This window comes from Lontra canadensis, unplaced genomic scaffold (genome assembly GCF_010015895.1).
Source record: "Lontra canadensis isolate GAN:19392208 unplaced genomic scaffold, GSC_riverotter_1.0 scaffold25, whole genome shotgun sequence".
In the NCBI taxonomy this organism is placed as follows: Eukaryota; Metazoa; Chordata; class Mammalia; order Carnivora; family Mustelidae; genus Lontra; species Lontra canadensis.
The window spans coordinates 19,384,852-19,409,099 of NW_022631019.1; the positions used below are offsets into that span (position 1 = coordinate 19,384,852).

At 48.1% G+C, this 24,248-nt stretch overlaps 1 protein-coding gene across 2 annotated transcripts; it reads left to right on the forward strand.

The window, feature by feature from the left end:
* The first annotated feature begins 1,054 nt into the window (after positions 1–1,054).
* On the forward strand, positions 1,055–10,800 carry PIGV (phosphatidylinositol glycan anchor biosynthesis class V). Of its 2 annotated transcripts, none has more exons than XM_032863852.1 (5): positions 1,055–1,093; positions 2,096–2,190; positions 4,008–4,142; positions 7,519–8,640; positions 9,993–10,800. In XM_032863852.1, the coding sequence occupies exons 3-5, from the start codon at positions 4,065–4,067 to the stop codon at positions 10,272–10,274; spliced, it is 1,482 nt and encodes a 493-aa protein (XP_032719743.1). In that variant the 5' UTR covers positions 1,055–1,093; positions 2,096–2,190; positions 4,008–4,064; the 3' UTR covers positions 10,275–10,800. The 2 variants fall into 2 exon arrangements, with proteins under 2 accessions (XP_032719743.1, XP_032719744.1); XM_032863853.1 differs by lacking the exon at positions 1,055–1,093 and adding an exon at positions 1,364–1,645.
* Positions 10,801–24,248: the final 13,448 nt, after the last annotated feature.

Genomic DNA, 24,248 nt, shown 5'->3' on the forward strand with positions numbered 1-24,248 from the left:
CACACAACAGTATCCTAGGACGGCTTGGGTGTCAGAGTCTGAAATGAGTTAGAATCAAAAAGTGCCTTCCCTGGCCCTCACAGAACTGATGGGAGGCCAAGTTTCCTTTCCTGGAGAGATAGCAACCATCCCTTTGTTCCCACCCACACTAATAGCTGTGGCAGAAGATAAACCCCTCCCTCGCCAGGTCTGTGGCCAGAAGCTAACGCAGACCCCAGCTCCGTTTAGACGGCCGATAACTGAAACCACAGAAGGCTTTGGAATCCTGAGAAACGAGAAATCCACCAACGGAGAAGGATTTATTATCTGTTTCCTTGAAGGAGGGTGCAAAGTTGTTCTAACAGTTTCCGTTACATGGGTACCCACTGGTCGCTGCTCCCTTAACAGCCTTTTTTGTTGAGTTGGCTTCTTGTGCGTTGCTTCTTCTTTTTTGGCCCCACTTCCTACGAGGACAACTGAATGAGGAAGAAGAGCCCTGGGGGGCGTTCTCGGCACCGTCCTCATTAGCCACCCGAGGTGGGGCTGAGGATCGAATTAGGACACGAGGTCCCCGTTATCTCGAGGAAGGGAAAGGCAGGGGGATCCCCCCACTTTCCTCACACCTGACGCAGGGTGCCACTGCTGGCCACAGAAACCCCAAGGCTCCTCTTTCTATTCAGAGACCATCTATTGTGTGCCAGGCCCTGTGCTGAGCGGTTGACGCCTGGCAGCAGGGAAAGTGCGGCTCTGGCTTCCGTGAAGAGGCCCCAAGAGCCACCCTCCGCACAAACACGTCGGGAACTCAGTGGATGTTTGTGGGCTGCAACCCGGCGAGAACGCCGACTCTGCCACAGTAGCACGGACGGGCTAACTGAAGGCGGGGGAGGGGACCTGAGGCGGGAACTCTTCAGGTGTCACTAAGGCGGGAAGGTGCCACCGCGGAGAGCACAGACTTCTGGGGCTAAGGCGTCCCCGCCCCGCGCGCCCGGAGTCAAGATGGCCGCCGCGGAGGGGGGCGGGGCAGCTCCGAGTCCGGGCAGGAGGGGGGCGGGGCCGCCTCGGCGGAGCTGGTGCGCAGGCGCAGGCGCTAGGGGTCCCGGATGAAGGAGCTGAGGTTCGGGCCCCGCCTGGGAGGTCGAGATGGGCCGGGGCAATGGACCCGGCGCCAGCTGGGGAGCCTTGGAGTTCTCGGGGTTGGGGGGGAGGAGGGAAGTTGTCAAACGGAGACCGCGGGAAATGAGGCGGAGGCCGCCGAGAAGCGGGGAGCCCCGCCCCTCCGCCATAGCGGCCTCCCGGTGCCGCCACTTCCTTTACAGCCTCCCGCCCTCCCCTGCCTTCCGGCCGTAGGCCGGCTCTGGCCCGGCCCCGCCGGCCCCCTCGGGAGCCCCGAACCGTGGCCCGTTTGGGGAGAGGTGGTTCCCACTACCCGCCTGGGACTGTGTCCGAAAGGAAAGGGTTAGGATGGGCTTCGGACCTGGCTGGGGCTGGCAGAAGACGGCCCCTGGCTCGCGACAGCCAGCGATGCCTCTGGTTGGTCCCGAGGACCCTGGGTCACGGAGACTTCCCTACTGTACAGAGGACGCTGTCCTACTCCTAAGGGTCCAGGGCTCCAATTCAGGCTTCTCCGGAGTCTGAGCTAGGGCCCTCCCTTCCCTAAGCATACCCAGTAAGAGCATGCGCTGTCTTTGGATAAGTATTGGGCTCGGAGTTGGGAGTCCTGGGTTGTTACCATGGCTCTGAAAGAGCGCATCCCCTTTGGCCTGGTTGAGGGTCGGTGGGAAGATGATGAGGTTCCAGAAGGAAAAAAGGAGATATTCGTTTTAAATATAGCCTTGAGTGTGTCACATGACCCCAATGAGCCTCAGTTTCCACATCCATAAAACGGCGATGGTAATTATACTGGCCTCACAGGGTCTAAACGTGGAGATTTTTATTAGTCACCACTCTGGGCATATTTATCTCCCAGGAAAATAGAGTAAAACTAGTTGCTCCTAAGCGTCCTGCCAATTCAAGAGTTTGTGATTTCGTAAAGGGGTTGTTGGGAAGCAACGTCTTCAACTAGCCCAGAGGGACAACTCATTGGCTTTATTTTGTTTTTACTTGGTTTACCTATAAGCTAAGTGTAGGTTACAAGAATCCTTTGGTCGCTGGGGCTAGAGCTTGACTCTGGAGAAAGGAAAGGAAGAATGGAAGCCTGGTGAAGAGGCAGAGGTGGGTTAAGTGCTTTTCTGTCCCCAACTTTTCTTCTGCATGTGGGTGGGAAATGAAGGAAGGAAGAAAAGTGAATTCACCCTGGGATAGGGAATCAGCGGCCATGTGAGGCTGGCCGTACTGATTTCTACAATTGCTCTCGATTCCGCGAGTCAGATGCTGGAAATGCTGGAGGGATTCACAAACTACCGCCGCTCTCTGGGGTTTTCAAAAGCTTGCCTTTGAACTGAGTTTTGATGAGCAAACTGGTGTGGCGATGACGGCCCCTCCCTTCCTCCAGGCCGCCTGGTGATGGAGTGAGCAGCAGGCGCCCCCTTGTGCTGAGAAAAGTGTACTGTTGCTATTGGCGAGTCTTGCTCCCTTGCTGGAGAAACTGTATTCTCCTGTGGCTTCTGTGACTTAGGTCTTACTCTTAACGTGAGATGTGGCGGGAAGAATACTTAAAGCAGTGACTTTATATCTAGAGCCAGTGAACTGGCGATGCCGTATCTTGTTCTTGCCACTTCCACTCAGTGAGAAGCGCAGGCTTGAAATGCCTGTTTGTAATGCGGGACCCAACAGATGTAGTTGGGAGCATGACAAAGCCCCTGCCTTCCTGAGCCACATAAATAAGTCACAGCAGTAAAGACGACGAAGCAGAGTGCAATGAGAGCATATCATATAGTCTAGTGAGCATCAGAGAATTCCAGAAACGAATGATAGCTAAAGATTTGATAGATACTACTCAGGTAAGAAAGAAAAGTCTTCCAACCCTCGCTGTTAATTTCCCAGTTGAAATGTTTCTTCCTTTAGGGATAGTTCACCCCAAATCATCAGTGAGCTGCCTCTGGTGCTCTGGCCCCCACTTCTGATTTCCCAAACTAGTGTTGGAATGTTCTGTAGGAGCCATTGCTACTTCTTTTAGCCCAAGGAGTTGCGTTTAAAAAAAAAAAAAAAAAAAAGGCCTTGAAGTTCATTCCTTGCCTCAGAATGGCTTTGCAGTTGTTTGTACATTGCTGCCATTCCAACAAAGAGATGGGGGGAAATAACAGTTTTCTCCATCCCTAGTAGTCGACTCTGTCTTCCCCCCTCAGTTTGTTTTAGCAATGTGAGCTGGCTGAAGGCCTGCTGAGTGGTGGTTTTCTTTTCCTTCTCCACTTAATTTAACAGACCAGCTGAACACACATCAGAGAGCCAGGCTACAGTGTGTAGTCATTATGGTCTTCCAGTTGAGTCCTGTGCCCCACTTTTGGGACTCTGGTTTGGGATCTGGTTTATTATTCTGGGCAAGAGGGAAAGGGCACACACCAAATAATAGCAACCACAACATGGATTTGGTGGTACTTCTTCACACTTTCATCCCCTTCACCATCATGACAATTTTGTGAGAGAAAATAGTCTGGGGGAAAAAAAAAAACCAACAACAGTCTGATCCCATTTTATACCTGAAGACCTGAGGCTCAGAAGGTCCAAATTAAAACTTGCAAGTAACAAAGTCAGGATTTGAATCCAGGTCTTTAGTTCCTGCACAGGGGTACCCAACAGGCTTTTGAAGATTTTCTGTGAGCCTAGCTACTAATTTCATGCCTATCTGTGTAGAATTTTCCTGACAATACAGTGCTTCCAAGTGACACCCAAGTGGTCCCATCTGCCTTCAAGATGCTTCTCCCTCATCTGGACAGGACAGTTGGGCAATTAAGTTTGCCATGTAATGCTGAAGGGGGAATCTCCTGTGAAGAATGCTTTCAAGAATTTACTTTTGTGGAAAAAAAAAAAAAATAACAATAATTTACTTTAGGCCCATCTGTGACGTTTCCTCTTTGGGTTTTGGAGTTTAGAAGCCTGCAGGAGCTCAGTCCGAGCAGCAACACCCCTGAGTTCCCGGTGGTGAGAGGATGTGGCCCCTGGACCCATCCAGGAAAGAGGTGCTGAGGTTTGCAGTCAGCTGCCGTGTCCTGACTCTGGTGCTGCAGGTCAGTCTCTGATCTTTTGTCCTGAACTTGCTGTTGCCACATGACTGGGCTAGGCACTAAGAATCATCCCCACATTCTTTCTGCCTCCCAGGTGTGTCCTTCCATGTGGTTGAAACCATAGATATCTACACCTGATAACCGAAAGGTGGGCAGGACTCTTAGAAATGGTCTCTGTTTTTTTTTTTTTTTAAGATTTAATTTATTTATTTTTAAAAGTAAACTCCATACCCAACGTGGAGCTCGAACTTATGACCCCAAGATCAAGAATTGCATGCTCTGCCAAGTGAGTCAGCCAGGCGCCCCAGAAATGGTCTATTAATCCTTTGTTTTACATACGAAGAAACAGAGACCCAGAAAGGTTCAATGGCTTCCATAAAGTTGCACAGCAAGTTAGAGAAGGGCCAGAATCAGACCCCAGCCTTCCTAACTCCTGAGCTAGTGGTCTTTCCAATGGGACATGAGGTTCTGTAACCAGAGATGCCTTTAAGGCACTACAGCCCAAGGCATCGGCCTGGGTCCCCTTACCAGGAAACTGAGCATAGTGTCAGTCAGTTGAGTGGCACTGTCCTGGGACCATCTGTGTGTATTCAGTTAGTCAGCAGTGTCCCCAGCTCTTCCCCCAGGTGTCCCCCCTTGCTGCCTCACCCACCACAACCCTCAGAATGCATTTGCACTTTTGCAACTTCCTTTCCCCTCCAAGGCTCCTCTTGATACATATTTTAACCAATTTTCACATATATATGAATTCTGTCTGGTGCCTAGCACATTGACCAGTGCTTAGTATGTGCTCAGTATGTGTTGTTGTTGAAAGTCTGTCAGCAATCTAGTGGTGTTATATTAGCATAATTATGTGTGCTTTTTCCACAGATGCCATTTTCTCAGGGTTCTCTTTCTCCTTTCTGGAAACCTCCTTGATCTCTTCCTGTAGTATGACGCCTAGCCGCCTCTGCAGGGCCCCAGGTTTAGTTAAAAGTAGCTTCAGCTTGGAGACTAGGGCTGTTATCTGTGACTGTCACTCCTGTCCCATTCGTTTTCACTGTTTAAAGTAGCCTGATAAAGAAACTGACCAAAAAGAGAAAGTCTTAAGAATGGGGTTACATCGCAGTTGTGGGGCTGGGAAAACTGACCCAATGATGGCTTTGAACAGTATCAGATGAGTGATTACCCGGCCCCTGGGGGAGCCTGGTGAACTGGCATCTGGGATAGGGAAGCAAGACTAATTCAGATAGTGATTTGGAAATGAGTATGTCTCCTGTCCTCTCCTCTCACTCTACCACAGTTTGTATTAAGTGTGTGCTCTGTTCCAAGAACTGTGCTAGGTGGTGGGAAGGAAAAGTCACAGTCTCTTTTCAGATTCAGCTGACAATCTGATGAGGCAAAAAGACATTTAACAATAACGCTACTTCGTTATCCCTCTCTCTCCCCCATCCCCCTTCCAGCTTTAATGCTCATGCCATGTTCGCCCAGTTACCCTTCACTCTTGCTGTCGTCTCTGTTAGTGACAGCTCATTCCTCTTCATTCCTTGAAGGTCTAAGCTCCTGATTGACTGTTGCGCTTCCCAGCACTCCTGTTAATTTCTTGGTGGTCTCAATATTAATAAAGCTGATAGGACTAACCACTATCTCCTATCTTTCCAGCTCATTCCCTGTAAGTACCCCAGTTCTAACGGCTCTTTCACCCGCTGAGGACTTACAGTCCGCTGATTCTACCACTGTTTCACTGTGTCTCATTTACCTTCTGGCTTCTGCACCCCTTCTTACCCAGCTAGATTCCATGATCCACCAGGCGCACAGGCACAACTCGCTCGCTCCCTTCTCCCCAGCTTAGTCACAGGACAGAGGCCCAGGCACAGTTCAGTTTCGTTCTCTCTCTACTTCTGCGTCATGCCCAGAGAGAAACACACAGCTGTATTGACTAGTCGCTTTCTCTTCAAGATCTTTGGCCAACATGAGTTTTTAGTGCTACCTGGCGATCTTAGTGTATTTCCCTGGCCCATTCACCTTGCCATTCGCTCAAATTGTTCTGCACATCAGAGTCACTTGGGAGAGCTTAAAAAGACAAAAAACAAAAAAACTCAATGCCCAGGCTGTATCCCATACCAGTTAAATCATTAATCCTGGGGGAGGGACCCAGCCATCCAGACATCAGTATTTTTTAAACTCCCTGGGTGATTCCAGTGCACAGCCTATTTCAAGAACTAGGGGTCACAGAAGACTTACTTTACATGTTTATCTTTTAATTCAAGTCCCTAACACCTTTTCCCCGGCTTGCTTCCCTGAGCGAAAACTCAGAAAAATAGATGTAATCAGAATTGACCTTGTGTGTGCTCCCCGCCACATTCATCCCATCCGTGGCCCCCCGTGTGCCTTCGCCGCTGAAGCAGGCCGAGCCCTGCTGTCCTCCCTGAGCCTTGCTCCTCCGCCTGTGTAGCAGTTCCTACCCGCCTTGTGCCTGCTCCAGCAATTCTCCCCTCACCCCTGCATACTTAGTGGTGTCCTTTCCACTGGATTATCCCCATTCACAAATGCTCCTCTCCCACATCGTCATTCACCTACTACCTCATTTACAGCCAGACTCGTCCAGATAGTTATCTGCTTTCCTTCTCCCCTTCTCTGCTGAGCCCAGTCTCGGCAGTCTTCTCTAGCCTCCACTCCACTGAAACAGCTCTTGTCAAACTTAACTAGTGACCTACCCATTTCTAAATCCAGCGGGCACTTTTCAGTCCCCATCTTCCTTTTTTTTTTTTTTTTTTTTTTAAGATTTTATTTATTTATTTGACACAGCGATCACAAGTAGAGAGGCAGGCAGAGAGAGAGGAAGGAGCAGGCTCCCTACTGAGCAGGATCTCGGGACCCTGAGATCATGACCTGAGCCGAAGGCAGAGGCTTAACCCACTGAGCCACCAGTCCCCATCTTCCTTGACCTATTAGCATTTAACAGAATTGATCACAACCTTGCCTCACTTGGTTCTAAGACACCCTGCTCTCCTGGTTTTCCTTCTTTATCTTCATTCTGGATCCTCACTCTCCTTCAGGCCTCTAAACGTTGATGCATTCAGGGCCCAATCCTCAGATCTCTTTTCTCTAGCCCTGCTTCCTTCCTCCCCAGGTGATCTCATTCAGTCCCACGCCTTTAAATACCTTTTTTGTACACTCAGGACATCTGAATTTATGTCTCCAGCCCTGATCGCTCTCCTGACCCTCAGACTCCTGTGTCTGCCTCGTTGACCTCTGCCCTGGAATGTGTAGCTCAAACTTAGTCTAGAACTGAACTCCTGATTGTCCTCCCAACAAGTCTGTTCTTCCTCATTTTATGATATGGTAATTCTTTCCTTCACTTGCTCAACTGAAATCCTAGTTCTCCTTCATCCCACAGGCTCTCTTCAATGCCATCATCCCCGATCACCATGCAGAAGCCTTCTCTCCTCCTCGCTTCACCCCCTCAGGCTCTGTGGACCAAATCGTCGAAGGTCTTCTGGGTGGCCTGTCTCACTGGGATGCCGAACACTTCCTGTTCATTGCCGAGCGTGGCTATCTATATGAGCACAACTTTGCCTTCTTCCCTGGCTTCCCCCTGGCTCTCTTGGTGGGAGCTGAACTACTGAGGCCCCTGTGGCCATTGCTGAACCTACGAAGTCGCCTGTTAATCTCAGTAGCGCTGCTCAATTCCTTGTTCTCTGTGCTGGCCGCTGTCGCACTTCACGACCTGGGCTGTCTCGTTTTGCGCTGTCCCTGCCAGGCCTTTTATGGAGCCCTACTCTTCTGCCTCAGCCCCGCCAACGTCTTCCTGGCAGCTGGTTACTCAGAAGCTTTGTTTGCCCTCCTGACGTTCAGTGCCATGGGACAGCTGGAAAGGGGCCGAAGCTGGACTAGTGGCCTCCTCTTTGCCCTTGCCACTGGCGTACGCTCCAACGGGCTGGTCAACATTGGCTTCCTCGTGTATTCTCAGTGCCAAGGCTTTCTGTCCTCTCCCATGGTGCTGAATCCTCTGAGAGCACTCTTGAAACTAATGGGCTCTGTATTCCTGTCTGTGTTCGCGCTTGGCCTTCCCTTTGCTCTCTTTCAGTATTATGGCTATACCCAGTTCTGTCTGTCAGGCTCAGTCCTCCCCATCCCGGAGCCCTTGCGGCAGTTAGCCGTGGACAAAGGCTACCGGACTGTGGAGGGAAGTGAGCCGCCTTGGTGCTCCTGGGAACTGCCCCTAATATATAGCTATATCCAGGATATCTACTGGAATGTTGGCTTTTTGAAATACTATGAGCTCAAGCAGGTGCCCAATTTCCTTCTGGCCACACCAATGGCTATCCTGGTTGCCGGGGCAACATGGACGTATGTGACCACCCACCCTTGGCTCTGCGTTACGCTTGGGATGCAAAGGAGCAAGAACAGTAAGACCCCAGAGAAGCCCGAGCGCGGATTCCTCGGCCCTCCGGTGTTTGTGTACCTGGTCCATGCCGCGGCGCTGGCGCTGTTCGGCGGACTCTGCATGCACGTTCAGGTGAGGGGTGCTCCTGGCCGGGGTAAGGGTGGGAATACAGGCAAGACCCCCTGGCCAGGGTCAAGGAAGACTGCTCGCTTCTTCCCATTTGAGTGACCTGTGCCTAATTTATTCATTTGCCAGCTATTAGGGGGTTTTCTTTGTCCAGACCCTGGGTCAGACCACTGACGAATGGAACATGAGTGGGGCAGGATTGCTGCCATCGCGGGTCTCATTCATGGTAGAAATGGGGAGACAGACACTTCACAGATAAAATTCTAGTTCAGTGGGATGGAAGAAGAGTTGCTGTTTTGAAGTAAAGGATTATGGAAACACAGAGGAAAAAGTAGCTAATAGACGGGAGGAGTCGAGGAGGGTGGCCTATGAAGGCTGGGTCCTAAAGAGTAGGAAGGAATTGCATTTAAGAAGCAGAGGAAGAGTATTCTGGGCAAATGAGGGGGGCACGCAGAGATGCGACAGTCGTGGAAGGACCTGAAGTGACAGATAAAGGAGTCACACGGGACCTTCCCCGACTGCGCGGGTTACACCCAGTGCCTCCTTGGGTGTTGACTTAAGGTACTCTCAGCCCTGGCTCAGTCTTGCTCAGTCTTTCAGGAGATCCCTTGTGTCATGTTTGGGGTGGGAGGGGGCGATAGAAGGGTGGGAAGCCTTTGATACTTTCCATTTTTTTATTCCTGGCTCTGGCCCCAGTTCCCACATAACCCTGAGGAAGTCGTAGTCCTCCATGCCAGCCGCTCGCTAACAGCTTCTGCCTCTTGGAGGCGCACATTGGCTGTTTGTAAAGTTCTCTGGGCTGTGTGGATAAGAGGCACAGGGGAAACGGAAAGTAGCATTCTGTGTTTGTAGCTGGATTAGCTGGTAGAGCAAGTGCCAGCACAGCTTGGAGTTTCCAGCTTAGATGAGGGAGGCCATGTGGAGACTTGGCTCTGAACTCCCCTAGGACGGAAAATGTTGAACCGCAGGATGCCCTGCCCCCTTTCCCTCTGTTCTGCCAACCCCAGGGCATGAGGGAACCCCTTCAGGTTCCCAAAGCCCCATGTCACAGCCTAGTGGTTAGAGTCCAGGCCCTAGGCTAAAATTGGACCTCGTAGTTTTTAGTATTGATTGGCCTATGACTGTGGTAATTAGTCTGTGGCTCTGCTTATTTGTAGCATTGAGGTCACCTGGCTGGTGTCACACACAGCTCTTTATAAGGCAGATCCTAAGTTCTGCTGAATCCCTTTTCCAGAACAATACCTTTCTAGTCATGGGGCTGTAGTTGACCCAGCAGCAGGGAAGCCCCGGGCTGGTCCAGTGTGAAGCAGTGATAGTCCAATAAATGTGTGGGTTTTCCCCCCTCTTATGATTTCCAGGTTCTCACCAGGTTTCTAGGTTCCTCCACTCCTCTCGTGTACTGGTTTCCAGCTTATTTGCTTCATAATCAGGAGCCACTGCTGAGATCCCTAGAGACGGTGCCTTGGAAGCCCCGTGTAGGGGACTCCCTGCCAGGACAAATGGTCCCCAGAAATTCCATCATGGGACTTTTATACAACTGGAAAACCTGTTCTCTAGTCACACGATGCATTCTGGGCTACTTCCTGTCTTATTGGCTCCTGGGACTGCTCCTACATTGCAACTTCCTACCTTGGACATGACCTGGAGTCTCAGGGGCTTGGAAGTACAGATCCACACTGGGACTGTGTTGCCCCGGGACCCTTGCTCTGTTCTTTGGGAACCTCCAGTCTCTCTGAAGGCTGGTCAGGAACGGGAGAAGTGTGAGCCACTGGAGAGCCCCGTCTGGTCCCGGCTATGGCAAATTTTAGAATAGTACCTATTTTCTCTGTAAGTGAAGAAATCTCATTCTCCGAGTCTAAAATACACTTGCATTTGTCTCGTCAACCAAGCATAGCAGAGATAGTTGTAAACTTTAAAGTATTTAAATGTCAATGTAAATGTAAGTGTTTAAATGTCAGTCTCATCAAAGGCTCTAGCTAACGGGGCCGGTAATAGTCCACACATGATGGTGGAGGCCTGAACAGTGTCCTGGCAGTAGTAAGTAAAGTAGGACCATCTTTTTAAAATGGGACATTGTTTCTGAATATTTTCATGATTTGTTCATTTATTTATATGAAAAATCTTAAAAAGATATGCAAATTAAACAACTTTTGGTTATGCGTGCAATGACTTATGTATTTATTTGTTTGTTTATTTTTAAGTAGGCTTCACACTGGGCAGGACTTGAACTCATGACTGTAAGATCAAGACCTGAGCTAAGAGTAAGAGTCAGACACTTAACTGGCTAAGCCACCCAGGTGCCCCTGAATTATGTGTTTTTGTTTTGCTTTTTATTTTTTTATTTTTTTTTATTTTTCAAAGAACAAGCAAGAGAGAAAGAGAGCAACAAGTAGGGGGAACAGCAGGCAGAAGGAGAAGCAGGAGCCCGATGCGGGACTCGATTCCGGGACTGTGGGATCATGGCCTGAGCTGGAGGCAGACACTTAACTGACTGAGCCACCCAGGTGTCCCTGAATTACATTTTTAAAAATAATACGGTATACTGGGGTGCCTGGGTGGCTCAGTGGGTTAAGGCCTCTGCCTTCAGCTCAGGTCATGATCCCAGGGTCCTGGCTGGGATCAAGCCCCGCATTGAGCCCCGCATCAGACTCTCTGCTGAGCGGGGAGTCTGCTTCCTCCTCTCTCTCTGCCTGCCTCCCTGCCTACTTGTGATCTCTCTCTGTCAAATAAATAAATAAATAAAATCTTTTAAAAAAATAATAATAATACGGAATACTTAGGGGGAAAGTCACGGTAAAAAGAACATGGTACAAAGAACCAGGAGACCTGGTCCTCTCGGTAAAACCCCACTTACCAGCTGTGTGACCTCGGGAGAGTTTTCATAGCCCTACTGACCTCTTCTGAAACTGGGGGAAATGATATTATCCTCCTGGAAGAGGCGAGGCAGGTGGGCCATATAATCTAGTAGGTCCCTTTCGGCTCTAAGATCTTGAGACCTGCCTTAAGCAATGGCATCCACCCAGCCTGAGCACTTATGGAGAGGCTCAAACATGTGATTTTAGGACAAGCTATACAGTTCTCTTGCTTTCAGTGCTCAGAACTCTCCCTCTTCAGGTGCAACTCTGAGGCGTAACTGAAGTGACCCTTCCTTTGAATGAGGGAGAGCAGTGACACATAGCCAATCAGGCTCCCTTCCTGTGGAAGTAAATCTGTGCCAGGAAAGTAAACGGTCCAAGTGGTGACTGGTTTTCCTGCCGTGCCTGAGTGCCTGTGCTTGCTTGATGGGTAGACATGGGTCTGAGGAGCCAACAAGGCAGCATGAATTGATAAATTGTGGCTAAGTCCAAGGTTGAATGAAATAGTATCTTCCTGGCCCCCATTTGGTTAGGAGCCCATCACTGTACTGGTAGGAAGAGCGGTGACGCCTGCTGAGCTATTGTGCTCGTTCTTTGGGCCAGGTTAGAGGCTCTGCAGCGTCACCACTCATTCCCTATTAGAAATTCCAACAAGCAGAAACGTCAAAATAGATGGGTAATCATAGCTTCTGGAGGGCACTGAGAATTGGAATTTTGACACACTCCCTCTGACCATGACAGAAAGCTGAACTTGCCAGCTTCAGGGAAGCTCCTGGCTGAGCCCCAGCACCCTCTGTCAGAGCTTCTAGTCAGCCTGGCCAATAAGCATTTCCCATCCATCGCCCCAGCTTTAGCACAGCTGAGAGCATTTGGTCCAGAGTCAAATGCTTCTGAAAATGTACACACAGATCGGGGCAGCCCTCTGCCTTCTGCCAAGATACCCGAGTGCCCTTCTTGGCAGAAGAGGATAACCCCTGCCCTAGTGTCCCTCCAGCTGGCAGAAACTGTTCCCTCCCTCCTCACCAACAGCTGCAAATCCAGGGACTTCCACCCAGTGTGCACGAAGACTTGAGGTTCTGTTTCAGCCCCGTATCGCAGAGGTAGGAGCTCTAGATCCTTTGCTGTCTTGGATTCTCCTCTTTACCTCTTTTTTGGGGATCCTCAGGATGGATCACTCCCCAAAACAAATAATTTCAAGGACCAGAAACCCTATAAATGGAAATACTACCTTCTCAACTAATGCAAGCAACCAAAGGAACCAAACTCTTGGTATTCTGCAAAGGCCATTGTGGTTACAGTTAATCATAGCGGAGATAACTGAGGACCCTGGCTTGGTGAAGGCACCTGGTGTGTGACCTGGAGACGGGACGGACACAGTTTTCTCTCTGAACTTGGAGGGATCTAGTTGCTATTCTCCAAGGATCTAAGGAATGGGCTGATTTTTACGGCCAGCAGCTGTCCTTTTACCATCCTATTAACAGTCTTTAATAGTCTGGGAGAGGGACATGAAGGGCCCAAGGCAGGAAGCTTCCTGTTTACCCTGAGGCCTAACAATGCTGCAGCTGGGTTGGGCGTCTACAATTTCAGAGAAAAGTCATTTCCTTCTGAGACCCAGCTAAAACAGAAACCAGACGCTTCATACACCTAAGAAGTAGATGCTTTTTTGTTCTTTAATGAAGGTGGGAGGAAAGGGAGTGTTTGACATGTCTTTACCAGTCCCCTTGGGGAAAAAATCACTTTTTCTAAACAGACCTTCTCACCTTCATCTAAATGTAGTGTGTGCAGGCTCAGAGGGTTTGAAATTGATCAGTTCTTTCAATTGTTTCTGAATGGCTATTTTAGGGACTGAAGATGACTTGCCACACATCCCATCCTCAAATAATTCTCTAATAGAGTTGGTAGCAGATACACAGAAACTTTCATCAAGATAGAAACTAGTAGGGGCACCTGGGTGGCTCAGTCAGTTAAGTGTCTGCCTTTGGCTCAGGTCATGATCTCGGGGTCCTGGCATCGAGCCTCCCATCCGGCTCCCCACTCAGCAGGAAGTCTGTCCCTCTCCCTCTGTTCTGCCCCCAACCCATGCTGTCTCTCTCTCTCCCAAATAAATAAAATCTTTTTTTAAAAAAGATTTTATTTATTTTTTTGTCAGAGAGAGAGAGAGAGAGATCACACACAAGCAGGCAGAGGTGGATAGAGAAGCAGGCTCCCCACGGAGCAAGGAGCCTGATGTGGGACTCAATCCCAGGACCCTGGGATCATGACCCAAGCCGAAGGCAGCAACTTAACTGACTGAACCACTGAGGCATCCCCCAAATAAATAAATAAAATCTTAAAAAAAAAAAAGAAAGAAAGAAAGAAAGAAACTGATAAATTCTGGGGACCGAAGAGCCACATAAACTTCTTGCTCTGTACCTCTCCCCTTGAACTTTTTATGAGGAGGAATTAGAGTTTTGCTTGTATGCTTCCGAAAAGATAAGTGAGATACAGAGTGAGTCCTCTGTAAATTGACACAAGGTGGAGATCCCTTCAAGCTTGGTATACCCGAACAGACTCGGTGGGGAAATAGCCCTTGAGCTGGCCTCTGAAAGATGGGAGGATTTGAAAGTTAAGGGTAGAGAGTGAGTATGGGAAGCAGGCAGCCAAACGGGACAGGGAGAGCTCAGTTTGAGTAGAACTGAGGTATTGTCACTGAGAGCTGCTGTGTACTCGAGTATAAACCTGAGCCAGATCCTGAATCTCTGAGCCTCGTTCACTCATCTGTGAAATGTGGATAACACTGTACCTCTTAGCTATGAATAACATGTCTCGGGGTTGTCGTGGAAATTGAAGGAGAAGCATGGAGGACGGTATGACACAGGAGTAGCTGCACACTTGGGCGGTGCTGAGTTTAGTGCCGTCAGCACGTTCATGTGCCAGGAAATGTGCAAGTGGAGACAAGGAGAGAGGTCAGGGAGCCATCCACACAAGACACGATCGTCACAGAGGCCAGGATCGGATGGACTATCAAAAGGAAGAGTGTAGAGAGAGAAGCAGAGCCTGTGAGACCTTGGGCAAGTGACTCAACTTCTCTACACCTGTTGTCTCACCCTGAAAATGGGAGTGATTTTACCTACCACGCAGAGAAGTTAGGAGGATTAAATGAGATACTAAATAAAGCACTAGCACAGCACCTGGCCTGTAGTAAGAACTTGGTTCGTGGCACCTATCCTCTTCTTTCTCTTCCTCCTCATCATCATTAGAGGATGAGAAAATAATAATATTAGGGAAGGGAGAGTTTCAAAAAGAAAGAAATGGTGACCAAAGCCATATGCTGTTAAGGAAAGGATGAGAAGAGCTATTGGACTTAGGGATTAGGGATATTATTCAAGACAAGCTCACTGCTGGTCTAATGCAGGTTTGGGGAGGGAGGCCTGTTCTACTCATTCGTTCAGGGCACAGGCTCCTTCCATTGTGTGACTCTCCCCTCCTCTAGATGCTCAGAGTCCTCTGCTTTTGGAGAGGTTTTAAGAGGCCAGGCCTGGGAGAAGGGCACATTTCTCACCACCGGCCGGACCTCAGTCACCCACCGCATCTAACTACAAAGGGAGGCCGGGAAGGAGGGCTGCCCGATGAGACACAGAATGCCTGGTGAAATTTGAATTTGGGGTAAACAAATATTTTTTTCAGTAGAATTATGTCCCAAATGTTCCACAGGACATACTAAAAGAGTCTTCGTTGTTTATCTGAAATTCAAATTTCACTGGGCATCCTGTGTTTTTATATGCTAAATCTGGCAACCCTACTGGAACATGAAGTCTGGATGTGGGTTTAAGAAGAAGAAAAGACAGATTTTTGTGTGTCCCCGTCTGCCTCAGTCAGTCTTTCTGAGCCAGATACCTGTTTTTGCTCTTCTCACAGAGAGAACACACCCCTTCCCAAGGGAGATAGCCCCACACCCTATCCAGTGACTATATTCAGCTCCAGTCTCTCTGTCAGCTTCCGATATGGTTCCTTATGAATTAAAAAAACAAAATATTCAATGATAGACCAAGACTAGCCTCAATACAAACATCGGTCCAAGAAAGAATTGGTCCAAAGCAGTTCCAAATCCCCACTGGTCAGACTGACAAAGCCCTCTTCCCTGGCCGGGGGCCGTTCCTTGATTAGACTGTGATTAGTTCTAGGAGGGACTCCTTTGTCCAATGTTCTCCGTGCCTCCTGGCTGTGCCCTCTGGCCCCTTGACTATCCTTCATGGCCACATCCCAGTTGGGCTTTGCAGAGTATGACTACCTCAGAGAATGTGCAGCTCTCACGGTTCACTTCCTGCTGGTGCAAGCATGGGGGCCTAAAAGTTATTTGATTTTATTTTTTTAAAGCTTTTGTTTATTTATTTGACAGAGAGAGATCACAAGTAGGCAGGGGTGGGGGGGCGGGGAGCAGGCTCCCCGCTGAGCAGAGAGCCCGATGCAGGGTTCCATCCCAGGACCCTGAGACCATGACCTGAGTTGAAGGCAGAGGCTTAACCTGCAGAGCCACCCAGGTGTCCCCTAAAAGTTATTTTAAATCTTAGCCAGCCAGAGGTACCCATGCACATGTGGGAGGGCATTAAAATATACATAACATAAAATTTACCATTTAATCAGTTACACCCTAATTGTAAAGTTCAGTGGCATTAGTGTATTCACGTTGTCATGCAATAATCACCCCCATCCATCTCTGGAACGTCTTCATCTTCCCAAACTAAAACTTGATACCCAGCAGTAACTCCCCATTCCCCCTACCCGCCCAGACTCTAGCAATCATCATTCTGCTTTGTCTCTATGAATCTGACTACTCTGTCATCATCTTTGTCCTTTTGTGACGAGCTTATTTCACTTCACGTAATATCTTCAAGGTTCATCCATATTGTAGCATGTGTCAAAATGTCCTTTTTATGGCTGAAACATTCCATTGTATGAATACACATTTTGTTTATCCATTCATCTGTCAATGGATATTTTCCTTGCTTCTGCCTTTTGACTGTTATGAATAATACTGATATGAACATTGGTAGACAAGTGTCTGTTCAAGTCCCTGCTTTCAATTCTTTTGGGTATATACGCAGAATTGGAATTTCTGGATCATATGTTTAATCTTTTGAGGAACTGTTGTGCTGTGTTCTACAGCAGCTGCCATATTTTACATTTTACATTCCCACTAGCAACGTCCAAGGGCTCAAATTTCTCCACATCCTCACCAGCACTTGTTTTATTTTTTTAAGTAGGCTTCACACCCAACATGGGACTTGAACTCACGACCCTGAGATTAAGAGTGCCATGCTTGGGACACCTGGGTGGCTCAGTTGGTTGGACGACTGCCTTCGGCTCAGGTCATGATCCGGGAGTCCCGGGATCGAGTCCCGCATCGGGTTCCCAGCTCCATGGGGAGTCTGCTTCTCTCTCTGACCTTCTCCTCGCTCATGCTCTCTCTCACTGTCTTTCTCTCAAATAAATAAATAAAAATCTTTAAAAAAAAAAGAGTGCCATGCTCTATGACCGAGCCAGCCAGGCACCCCTGTTTTGTCTTCAATAGTAGCCATGCTAGTGGGGGTGAGATTGTATCTCATTGTCATTTTGATTTGTATTCCCTAATTATCAGTGATGTTGAACATCTTTTCATGTGCTTACTGGCACAGGGAATATTTATCTTGGAGGAAGTGTTTATTCAGATCCTTTGCCCATTTTAAAATCAGGTTGCTTGGTTTTTGTTGTTGTTGAGTTGCTGGAGTTCTTCATGTATTTTGGATATTAATCAGATGTATGATTTGCAAATATTTTCTCCCATTCCATAGATTGCCTGGTTGCCTTATCATTCTGGTCATAGTGTCCTTTGACATATAAAAGGTTTTAATTTTGATGGAGTCCGGTTTATCTATTTTTCTCTTGTTGCCCATACTTCCAGTGTTATATGCAAGAAATCATCACCAAATCTGGGATCATGAAGTTTGACTCTTTGTTTTCTTCTAAGAGTTTTATGGTTCTAGTTCTTACGTTTAGTCTTTTATCCATGGGGGATTAATTTTTATATGTGGTATGAGATAAAAATCTAACTTCATTCTTTTGCATATGGATCTCCAGTTTTCCCAGGACCATTTGTCGAAAAGACTGTCTTCTCCTTATTGACTGGTCTTGGAGCCCTTGTCAGAATTACTTGACCCTCCATGCAAGGGTTTTTTTCTGGGCTCTTTATTTTATTCCATCGGTCTACATGTCTATCTTTGTGCCACTACCATTCTGTTTTGTTTCCTATAGCTTTGTAGCGCATTTTGAAATCAGGAAGTATGAGACCTCCAATTGCATTCTTTTTGTTCAAAATTGTTTTGGCTATTCATGCGTCCCTTGAGATTTTATATGAATTTCAGGCAGACAAAGCCTCTTTAAAATTTGGGCTCATGGTTTCTCTGATAACACAGTTACCTCAAAACCTTCTTGATGTATAAGTCAGGGTTCTCCAGAGAAACATAACTAATGGGTTGTATATGTGTGTGTATGTGTGTGTGTGCGTGCACGCGCATATATATGAATGCAGGGGAGATAACTGGCTCAAGATTGTTGAGGCTGGCAAGTCCAAAATCTGCAGGGTAGGCCAGCAGCTAGAGGTCATGGAGGAGCTGATATTGCCATTCAAGTCTGCTGACAGCATTCCCTCTTTCTCAGAGATGTCGATCTTTTTTTCTATTAAGGCCTTCAACTGATTGGATGAGGCCCACCCACTTTATGGAGAATAATCTGCTTTACTAAAGTCTACTGATTTAAATGTTAATCTCACCTTATGGGGCACCTGGCTGGTTCAGTTGGTGGAGCCTGTGACTCTTGACCTTGGGATCATGAGCTTGAGCCCCCCATTGGGTTCCTGGAGATGACTTAAAAAATATTTTTTAAAAATGTTAATTTCAGGGCGCCTGGGTGGCTCAGTGGGTTAAGCCGCTGCCTTCGGCTCAGGTCATGATCTCAGGGTCCTGGGATCGAGTCCCGCATCGGGCTCTCTGCTCAGCAGGAAGCCTGCTTCCCTCTCTCTCTCTCTCTCTCTGCCTGCCTCTCTGTCTACTTGTGATCTCTCTCTGTCAAATCAATAAATAAAATCTTTAAAAAAAAATGTTAATTTCACCTTAAAAATACCTTCACAAAAACATCTAGAATAGTATTTGACCAAATATCTGTGTACTGTGGCTTAGCCAGACTGTCTGGAAAATTAACACAACAGGTTTCTGTTCTATTTCCTTCCAGTCAGATCCATGTGACACTAACCACCCTCAAGCTCTCTCCTAGAGAGAATTATCAAGCTTCTATATTTATTTGCTTTGACACCCCTTGCCTCTTTTTTAAAAGATTTTGTTTATTTATTTAATGAGAGAGAGAAAGAGCACAAGTGAGTGTGGGTGGGGGGAGGGGCAGAGGGAGAGGGACAGAATCTCAAGCAGAGTCTGGGCTGAGCACAGAGCCAGACAGAGGGCTGGATCTCACAACTCTCAGATCACAACCTGAGCTGAAATGAAGAGTTGGATGCTCAGCCAACTGAGCTGCCCAGGCGCCCCACCCCTTGCCTCACTCTTTTTTAAAGATTTTATTGACTTATTTGAGAGAGAAAGAGCACAAGCTGGGGAGGCGGGTAGTGGACACAGAGGGAGAGGAAGAAGCAGGCTCCTTGCTGAGCAGGGTGCCTGATGTGGGGCTCCATGTGGGGCTCGATCCCAGAACCCCGGCATCATGACCCAAGTGGAAGGCAGACGCCTCACCAACTGAGCCACCCAGGTGCTGCCCCCCACAACTCTTAATGTAATGATGGCTACACCAAAGTCATGTGAAATAATAAGAAGGAATGCCACACTCTTCAGCTGATATTCGCCCTAACGGTGTTCACATCTTTCAAGATCTTTTTTTCAGTCTTATATTACTTGTTGTCTAGAAGCAGTCAGCTTTTCTGACTCTGAAAGGCCCATTATCTGTGGACTTTATTTCCCTTCCATCTCTGCTTGAAAACCAGCTAATTCTCACCTAAGTTCACCTCTTTCTTCAAATGCTTTTCTAAAAGCACCCGTGCTCGTTAGTAGGTTATTGTCCCTCAGCTGTAAACCCAGCCTTCTGCTTTCTCCTATGAGATAGGGGAGCTGGGAGCCTGCACATCACATTTCTGCTTTGTCAGCCGGCTCTATGCATGGCTCTGCCAACAAGGGCCACTAGAGGGAGATAGTGAGTCCAGAGGAGGAAGACCCGCTTCCCTTCTTCTGTTCGTTTCCTTTTCCTGTGAGGTCATTCTAGCAAAACTCCTTCACCTGGGCAGCCGCAGAGCCTTCCTGTAGCAGCAGTTGAATCCACTTTGCAGAGTTTTTCAACAGCTGGTTTTGCAGACCCAGCTTCAGGGTGTCCCAGTCAAAGACATCAGCATCAGCCAAGTGGCACTCCTTCCCCAGTGGTGCGGGTCCTTCCTCCACTCTCAGAAACACCAGACACCAGCACCAGATTTAGAGGTCTGAGTTTCCGCTCTGTGGAGCCCCTCTTCTAAGTTCCTAAGTTTTCATAATTCCAGATGCTTCCTTTTGTTCTCCTAACTCTATGAATTATAGATGCCTCCTGCTGTTGCTGTCTCCATGGTATCTCAGAGTTGTCTTTTTACCTTTTCAGTTAGTTATAGTCAGCTTTATACCTAGTTATTCCTCCAACTATTCTTTATATTAAATTCCCTCTGTCCAATAACTGGTATGGTTTCTGTCTCATTGGCTGGACCCTGACTGATACAGAAGTTGGTACTGGGAAGGGTCGCAGAAAATAGACCTCAAAAGTGGGACTAGGGATCTGGTTTGGTTGTGTCATTTGGGTTTCAATGCGCTGAGCTCCTTGCTGGTGAGAAACGCAGAGCAACCAATCCACGGCATGCTGTGGCATCATGCTTAATCAAATTATCACCTGCGGTTATTTGGGATGACGTGCCAACTCAGGCAAGTGCCTTGGGGGCCCCAGTTTTGCACTCGACTGTTAGGGCAGTGATGATGACTATGGGGACTTGGTATGGCAGGAATGCTTCTGAATGCATTGGAGTTCTTGCATGAAGATGACAAGTTTGGGTCTTTAAAACTCTCAACCTATGTCATGGTCAGAGAGTCATAGAGCTTCCAGGATAACCATAAGGGAATCTCTTATTCCTCCTAGCCCCAGATTTACTTGCTACAAATAAAACAAAATATCACACATGTTGCAGAATTGCAACAGTTGAATTCAGTTTTTTTTTAATGTTTTATCTATTTATTTGACAGAGCACAAACAGGGAGAGCCGCAGGTAGAGGGAAAAGGAGAAGTAAGTTCCCTGCTGAGCAGAGATCCTGACACTGGGCTTGATCCCAGGACCCTCCGATTATGACCTGAGCCAAAGACAGATGCTTAACCGACTGAACCATCCAGGTGCCCCTGAATTTCAGTCTTATTAAGTCTTTCTGATGATTGAGGAGGAGCAGGATCCTGAAATTTGGAATGGGCACATCTGGTTTGACTCTGAGTCTCCTCCGTTGTGCAGCAGATGGGAAGGGGAGCAAAGATCAGCACCTGAGAATTTTATGAGCCACCTTGTCACTTTCACTTGAATTCCAGTAGCTGGAATTCAGTCACTTGGTCACACCCATCTGTAAGAGAGGCTGGGAACTGTGGGTGTTGGTGAGAATGAATAGTTTATGTCGCATTACATGGGCCACTAGTGACATTTAACATAGAAGGTGGTTTTTTTTTTTAAGATTTTATTTTTAAGTAATCTCTACACCCAATGTGGAGCTTTAAGTTACAATGCTGAGACAAAGAGTTGTACGCTCTACCCACTAAGCCAGCCAGGGGCCCCAAGATAGGAGTTTTAGGGGAGTGATGTATACAGAGGCTAAATTTAAAAAGTAATAAGTGGGGGCGCCTGGGTGGCTCAGCGGGTTAAGCCTCTGCCTTCAGCTCAGGTCATGATCCCAGAGTCCTGGGATCGAGCCCCGCATTGGGCTCTCTGCTCAGCGGGGAGCCTGCTTCCTCCTCTCTCTCTCTGCCTCTCTGCCTACTTGTGATCGCTGTCTGTCAAATAAATAAATAAAATCTCTAAAAAAAAGTAATAAGTGAATAGGTGACATGGAGGTGGGAGCTATTCTTTAAATGAGAGAGAGGAAGATAACCCTGCCACTAGAGTGAGGAGGTAGCCACACATGTTTCTGTTGTTGGTATTTTTGTTTAGTTTTGCTATTTGTTTGTGTTTGTTTTTAAAGATTTATTTATTTATTTGAGAGGGAGAGCATGCACGCCCTTGCACAAGGGAGGGGAGGGGCAGAGGGAGAAGGAGAGAATCTTAAGCAGGCTCCATGCCTAGCATTGAGCCTAATGTGGGGCTCGATCTCAGAATCCTGAGATCATTGACATGAGCCAAAATCAAAAGTCTGAGGCTTAACCAACTGAGCCACTCAGTGCCCCTGCTTTGTAACTGATAGAGAGTGGAGCATGTGTTTGCAATCTCTATGAAAAGAGAGAGAGAGAGAGAGAGGGCTGGCCATGGGCAGAAAGAGGACCACATCTTTAAGATGAGAGACAAGGATTGATGCAAATAGGGAGAAATTCTGAGGTAGAGAGGAGGGAAGCTGAAATCAAGCAAGATAGTTCGAGTTTCTGTAAAGTGACAAGGCACAAGCAAAGGTTCAGTGTTGCAAAAGAACCCAGCTGGGTGGGACAACAGAACTCTACACTGAAACCAGTATGTCCAGTTTTTAACTTTGTTCTACAGCCAAGGAGCAAGACAGGAGGAAGCCCACAACGTGGATCCCTCCAAGCTGGGGTTCATCGAACCCAGAATCTTTGGCACCACCGGCATGGCTGGGCAGCCTCTGGTGTGTGTAACCATTAGTGATCCTTGAGGTCAATGTTGTTACCTTTCTATCCTGCTGCATTATGGTTTTGTGCTTTTTTAAAGATTGATTTATCCTAGAAAGAGCGAGATGGTGCAGATGGAGGGGCAGAGGGAGAAAGAGAATCCCAAGCAGACTCCATGCTGAGCATGGAACCTGACCTGGGACTTGATCTCACGACCCTGAGATCGTGACCTGAGCTGAAACCAAGAGTCAGATGCTCAACTAACTGACTCACCCAGGAGCCCCTGCCTCGTGTATTATGATTTTCTTTCTTTCTCTCTCCTACCCTAGTCTCTAGCTCTCTCTTTTCTTACACCTTTCCTTAGGTTTTCCAATAATCCCGATAGGATCTGTGGTGGACAGAACCTAAGGCAACCCCCAGGGATACCTGCTTCTTGGTCTTCACACGAGGGTGTGTGATCCTCTTTTTGAGTTCAAGTGGGATCTGTGACTTCCTTCTAACCTATAGACTATGGCAAAAGTGATGGGAAAGTCATCACTCCCATTACATGCATAATAAGTTTCATTATGTGAAACTCAATCTTAGCAGACTGGGACTAGAGACTCTCCTATGGACCTGACAAAGTAAGCAGCTATGCTGGAGAGGACCACATGGCAAAGAACTGCGGGAACCCCCAGGAACTGCAGATGGCCCCTGGCCCTGTTTTTGCTGCTTTGCTGACAGCCAGCAAAAACCCCATGCCCGGGGCGCCTGGGTGGCTCAGTGGGTTAAGCTGCTGCCTTCGGCTCAGGTCATGATCTCAGGGTCCTCCGATGGAGTCCCGCATCGGGCTCTCTGCTCAGCGGGAAGCCTGCTTCTCTCTCTCTCTCTCTCTCTGCCTGCCTCTCTGTCTACTTGTGATCTCTCTGTCAAATAAATCAATAAATCTTAAAAAAAAAAAAAAAAAACCAACAACCCATGCCCTGAGTCATACAGTCAAAAGCAAATAAGTTCTGCCCACAAACGTTGGATGGGCTTGCAGGTGGGTTCTTCCCCAGCTGAGCCTCCAGATGAGGATGCAGCCTGGATGAGACCTTGATTACAGCCTGAGACTCCGAGCAAAGGATCAGCCAACTGGGCCGGCGCTCCCGAGCTGGCACCTATGAGACAACAATGTGTGCTGTTTTAAGCCACTAAACTTGTGACCAGTTGTTACACAGCAATTTACACCCAAAATTCTTGAAAAAGACTGGGGCCCTATGGCATCAACCCTATGTCAGCCCTGATACCTAGAAAACCTTTGGTCGGGATCCCGATCACAGAGCTGGCTGAGGGAGGCGAGAGGTTGTGCCACACACACCTGCAAGGCACTTTGAACTTCAAGACAGTAGTTACCAGGCCCGTGGATTTGTTTCACAGCAGACTGTCCCCACCCCTACCCCAGCCTGTCCCCCGCTCTCCCCCCCACCCAATACCTATCCAGTCCGTCCTCAAAGCTTGGTGAAGCCTGGCCCTGGAACTACAGAGTGTCAGAAGTGGATTAAGAAGTCCACCCCTCGGGGGCGCCTGGGTGGCTCAGTGGGTTAAGCCTCTGCCTTCGGCTCATGATCCCAGGATGCTGGGATTGAGCCCCGGATGGGGCTCTCTGCTCAGCGGGGAGCCTGCTTCCTCCTCTCTTTCTGCCTGCCTCTCTGCCTACTTGTGATCTCTCTATCCAATAAATGAATAAAATCTTAAAAAGAAAAGAAAAGAAAACAAAAGAAAAGAAAAAAGAAGTCCACCCCTCGAATCCCGGCGTTCGTCAAGGTGCCTGGCACACACGGGACCCTCAACAAATGCTTTCCCTGTAAAACAACAGAAAGCTCCCGGGACGCGCAGCCCGGTAGTCGTGCAGAGGGGACCGCCGCGGCTCTGGGTCCGCAGGGACAGGACAGGGCCCCG

Bases quoted from the DNA above. Each gene is read 5' to 3' on its own strand.
- PIGV (XM_032863852.1), top strand. From the start codon at position 4,065: ATGTGGCCCCTGGACCCATCCAGGAAAGAGGTGCTGAGGTTTGCAGTC. The intron at 4,143-7,518 runs GTCAGTCTCTGA...TTCATCCCACAG, and splicing joins TCCTGACTCTGGTGCTGCAG to GCTCTCTTCAATGCCATCAT. The intron at 8,641-9,992 runs GTGAGGGGTGCT...TATGATTTCCAG, and splicing joins GACTCTGCATGCACGTTCAG to GTTCTCACCAGGTTTCTAGG.